General features: G+C 62.3%; 1 protein-coding gene across 1 annotated transcript; it reads right to left on the bottom strand.

Annotated features, from left to right (window-relative positions):
• Positions 1–760: 760 nt before the first annotated feature.
• Positions 761–4,125, bottom strand: OAZ1 (ornithine decarboxylase antizyme 1). The gene is given in 5 exon segments (NM_001289805.1): positions 761–899; positions 1,056–1,141; positions 1,479–1,651; positions 2,024–2,169; positions 3,907–4,125. Coding segments are annotated over 5 exon segments (681 nt in total). The 5' UTR covers positions 4,053–4,125; the 3' UTR covers positions 761–768.
• Positions 4,126–5,105: the final 980 nt, after the last annotated feature.

A 5,105-nucleotide genomic window follows, 5' to 3' on the forward strand; every position in this document is an offset into this window, starting at 1 on the left:
TGCAAGGGGCTGGCAGTGGTGCTGACGGCCTGCAAGGCACAGGCTGGTGAAGGCCTGGGCTGCCCCAGGGGAGAAAGGTGAGGTGAGGGAGGTGGGACCCCAGGGCCCTGGAACAGCCCAGGTACGGGTCAGAGCCCCTTGCTGTACCCACAGAGGCGAGGCCAGCCTGCTCCTGACCCCCACAGCAGACTTAAGCCCTCAACACTTTCACGCCCCTCCGTGAGAAGCACTGAATGCCAGCCCAGGGGACAAGCACCCACCCCAGGCCAGAAGCTCCCCTCCAGCACCTGCACAGGTTTCAGGAAGGCTCCCAGTTTACCCCCTCCCCCCACCCCAGCCCCCAAGAGCAGAGGCAGCACAGGTCTGGAGGTGGAATCGTCTTTATTCCATTTGAGCAACAGAGGGCGGACTAACACCTGTGTCCAGGCTGCAGCCGGAGGCCTGACCGCCTCGACCCACTAAGAAGCTCCTCCTCCAAGGACAGCTGAATCATCTTACACCAGCAATAAAAAAGGAAAATATAAACTTTTATTTAGAATTAAAGCAAATACTTCAGTATCACAAACACAATATTAAACTTCAAGAAATATACTGCTAATTTGGAGTGAGCGTTTATTTGCACAATTACAACATGCGGACACACCCAGGAGAGAGGGACAGCCTGACACTCTGCGCCCGCCCGCCGCGGACACAGTGGACAGCACAGTCACGGGGACAGCCAGCCATGGGGTGGGTGGCCTCCTGCAGACGGCGGGGCAGGGGCGGCCGCTACTCCTCCTCCGAGGAGTCTCTCTCAAGCATGTAGACCATGAAGCAGGCGTCGGGTCTCTTGGGGACAAGGGGATGCCCCGGTCTCACAATCTCAAAGCCCAGAAAGCTGAAGGTACGGAGCAATGCGGCTGTGGGGAGATGCGGCCGTCAGTGCTGCCCCCGGGCCCGGCTGATGGGCCGAGGGTGATGCTGGAGCCCCCAGAGGGGGTGGGCTGCAGGCTGCCCGCGGGACCCTGCCACCCCACGCCCCCTCACCACGGCAGGCCAGCGGCTGAGGCCCCTACCTCTGTCATCTCGGTTCTTGTGGAAGCAAACGAAGACGTGGTCCACGTGGAGCTGCTCCTCGGCAAACTCAAGGACAACTGCGAAGCTGAAGCCGGGCCCGCGTCAGGACCTGCCCCCTCACCCCAATCACCCCGCGCCCCCAGCCTAGGTCCAGGCCAGGGTCCCTCAGCACCGTGGACGTGGGGCCGGCCTGTGCACTGGAGCCTGCTGAGGAACATCCCTGGCCCCACCCACTTGATGTGACAACCACAAATGTCCCCACACATCACCCACTGTCCCCTGGGGCAGAATTGCCCCAGCTAAGACCCACTGGCCTACAGCTTAAAAAGGGAACCCCCACCCCCAAATAATGATGGCTGGCCTCCTCCAGACTGAGGTCTCCCCTCATCCATCCTCAGAGCCCGGGGGAGTGGAGCCCCCACCTGTCTTTGCTCCCCTCGGGCAGGGCACCGCCTGGAATCTCGATGTAGAGGCTGCTGCTGCTCAGCACAGCTCTCCAGGTGATGTGTTTGGCCTCGGTGAGCCTGGTCTGGACGTTAAGAATTCTCGTCTTGTCATTGGACGCTAGTTCCTCTGTTACATTCAGCCGATTATCCTGGAGAAGGTAGCAGAGCACCCAGCAGGCGGGTGAGAAACCCGCCCCCCCCCCGCTGCACAAGGACCGTCTGGGAAAGCCAGTGAAGCACCCAGAAGACCATGGATGCCGTGGTGGTCCCCCAGGCCAGGGTACCATGGCCTCTGAGGGGAGGCAGCTTGGCACAGCGGGAGTTGGCGCACCGCTAAGACTGGGGGCTCCGGCTCCCCCACTATCCAGGGATCACACATTTAACGCGAACCACGCACTGTGGACATGGAGCTTCTGGCACACAGGAGGAGCAGAGAGCGAGTTCCTCCTGGACAAACCCACACGTCAGCCCTCTCACCTGGCCCAAGGGGCGTAGGGACCCCAGGGACCCGGCATACTTACAGAGTAAAATAAATTAGCTGAAAGATTGTGATCCCTCTGACTATTCCCTCGCCCACCTGGGATCTTCAGGGGTGGGTGAGGGACATCAGGAGCACCACCGAGGCCCTGGACCCAGGTTACTACAGCAATTGAGAGGGACCCTGGAACTGGAGGAAAACAGGGCTATTAGCAGGCCGTCACACCTGGGAACCCCCTGGTTGAGCCCCTTACTTGCCAAGACCCTCGGACTCACGAAGGCATTCAGGAGCCCGCTGCCCAGCCCCTGCCTAGCCTCCCCATCCGTGTCCAGAAGCTGACGTTGACATGATGGCAAAACCAACATCCTCGCCCACAGGGGCGGGTCCAAGCCACCAGCCGGCGCCAGGCAGTTGCTGCCGTTAGTCACCATCGAGTATCCAGCACTTGACCATCCATGCCACCCGGGACGCCTCCCCAGGAAGTTACACATCATCAAGCGGGCACTTAAAGCCGCTTCCTCCGGGTGGCAGTGCTCGACGCCGGGCCCGGCCCCGCCTCCAGAGCAGCCCGGCCTCAGCGTGGGCTGTGACTTCCCCCTGAGCAGTCTGAAAACATGCCCCACGTTTGCTTCGCCCAACGCGTCAGCGAGTTTTACTTCTCATTTCTACCTCTAGCCAAGGTCCGCTTCCCTTTTCCGCTTTACACTCCATGCCGAAACTCTGAATTTCTTACTCTTTCTTAGAGACCAGTGACCTGTCCTTTTAAGGAACCCACTCGATGACTAACTGTCGCCGGCTGTCATTCGCAACGCAACCAAAGAAAAAACTCGGAGCGTGTTTTTTTAAATCTTCCAAATAATAAACCCAACACCCGCGGTTTCCTTCCAACGGCCCGAGGCCACACGTCCAGCGGTCCCGCCGGGCACGGGGGACGGGCGGGTGTCAGCCGGGCCGCGCCCTGTCCCCTCCCCCGCCCGGTTGCGTCATCTCGGCAGATGGCCCAGCGCCCCGGGGAGGTTTTCACAATCGCGCAGCCGGAGCGCCAGCAGCCATTTGCTGCGCGGTGTAAACAGGCCCCAGAGACGCCTCCATTTTGTACGGCTCCGTCCCAGGCCTCGGCCCCCACCCCGGCCCCCCACCCCGGCGGTGCCGACCGACACCGCTCTGGAAAGCACCTGGGAAGGCGCCCTCGGATCTGACCGCCCAGCACCCTCTCGCGCCCTGCCGGCGCCCGGCCTCTCCGGGAGGAAGCGCCCCCCAGCCGGCCCCGGTGGGGGCGGCGACGTGGCGCCGGCCCCACCGTCTGCCCCCGCCCCAAATCGGAGGCGAAAGGCGAGACAACTCCCCGAATCTGCAGCCAGGCCCAGGGGTCACCCCGAGGCCCAGCGCCTACTGGGCCGGCCCAGAGAAAACCGCCCCCCGCCAGACCCGGGGTAAGCCCAGTACCCGCCCGTGGCCGCCCCAGCCAGCCCGATGGGGATCGGCGCCCGCCCCCCCAAACCCGACCCGCGACGCGGAGAGAGGGCGGTGGGTGCGACCCCCCACATCCGCCGCCAGGCCCAGGGTGACCGCGGTTTCCCATCTCGAAGGGACCCGTCCCCGCCACCCGGCCCAGCCAAGCGGGGGTCGGCACCCGTTCCCACCCCAAACCCGACTCCCACGCGAAGAAAACCAATGGATGCGAACCCCCTCGATCGCCGCCGGGCCCACGGGGACCTCGATACCCCCCAGGACCCTGCACCCACCCGGCCCCGAGGGGGGTGGGTGCCCGCCCTACCCCGGCCGAGAACCGCCCCCGCGTCGACTGTGGCCTCGACAAAGGGGCAGATCTAGCGCTCCCGGTATTTATGGGGCGCCCCGGGGCAGCCCCCGCGGACCCGCGCGGCCGGCGCTTCTGGAAGCTTCGGGCGGGGGCGGGGCGCTCACCTCTCGCTGCTGTGGCCGCCGCGGCCGTGCAGGCTGAGGAGCGGCATGGCGCAGCTGGCGTGGGCGGTGGCGCTGGCTTTATTTCCTTCCTTCTCTCTGGCGAAGCAGTGGCTGTTGAGGATCCGCTGCAGGGAGGATTTCACCATCCGGCCGCTGGGGTCCGAAACCAGCAAAACCTCCGCTGCGCCTCTCCGCGCCGCCGCCGCTGTTCGCCGTTCGCAAAATGGCGCCGCCGCCGTCGCCCGCATTTATAGACGCCGCACCCAGGCCACGCCCCCACGCTGCCGGGAATGCGCCCGCAGAGGGGGTGGGGCCGCAGGGGCGTCGAGAAAACTGCGCGTGCCCCCCCCCTTCCGGCGCCTGATTGGCGGCCGGCTGGGCGCCGGGGTGGGAATGCGTCGCGGATTGGTCAGATCGTTTCGAGTCCCGCCCCCGCTACCGTCCCTCTGCGGGCAGACTGGGGGAGGGGCCGCGGCGGCGCCGGGTGCGCGCGCCCGCCCAGCCTCCCCAACAGCCGGGCCTTGGGGCGAGGGCGTCGTGCTGGACCTGTTTTGGGGGCCTCGTGGTGACTCCGTTTCCAGCCGTCATCCCCGTTGCCCTTCACCCACCGGGACCCCCTTCCCAGGGCGGCTCGGGGGCGACAAAGGTCCCCGAATATCGGGGGTCCCGGCGCCCCTCCCCCCGTGTTTTCAGTCATAATCTCGTAATAATCGGTGGTCATCGTTGTTTTCTTGATTCGGCCTTTTAGTTTCTAACAAGCTAACTTACAATTTACAACTTAAAGATACTCAAATTTAATGAAAAAAATACTTGGCGTGTGAACTCAAGTTTGGACTCGGTTCAATTCGGGCACATCGTGTTTGGACTGAAAATTTGGACGTACTCAAGCAAAAAGATTCCACCTTGCAGTTAAATTCACTAAAATGTCTTTTTGGAGTAAAATTTGGACGTAGCCAAACAATGTTATAGCTTGTGGTTAAATTCGGTAAAATATTTTATGTATGAGTTAAATTTGAACGTACCAAGGAAACATCAGTTCCAGATAGTCGCTCCGTGTCTTCAGCACAAATAGGAATCCCCACGGTTTCCTGGAACTGAAGCAATTCCTCCGCTGATTTTTTTTTGTCTTTGCGATTAGTGGCTCTCGTTTTTACTTCTAATCTCCCGAGCCCACTCCAGACTACGCAGTACCCGTTTGA

The sequence above is a fragment of the Trichechus manatus genome, unplaced genomic scaffold (genome assembly GCF_000243295.1).
Source record: "Trichechus manatus latirostris isolate Lorelei unplaced genomic scaffold, TriManLat1.0 scaffold00057, whole genome shotgun sequence".
Taxonomy (NCBI): domain Eukaryota; kingdom Metazoa; phylum Chordata; class Mammalia; order Sirenia; family Trichechidae; genus Trichechus; species Trichechus manatus.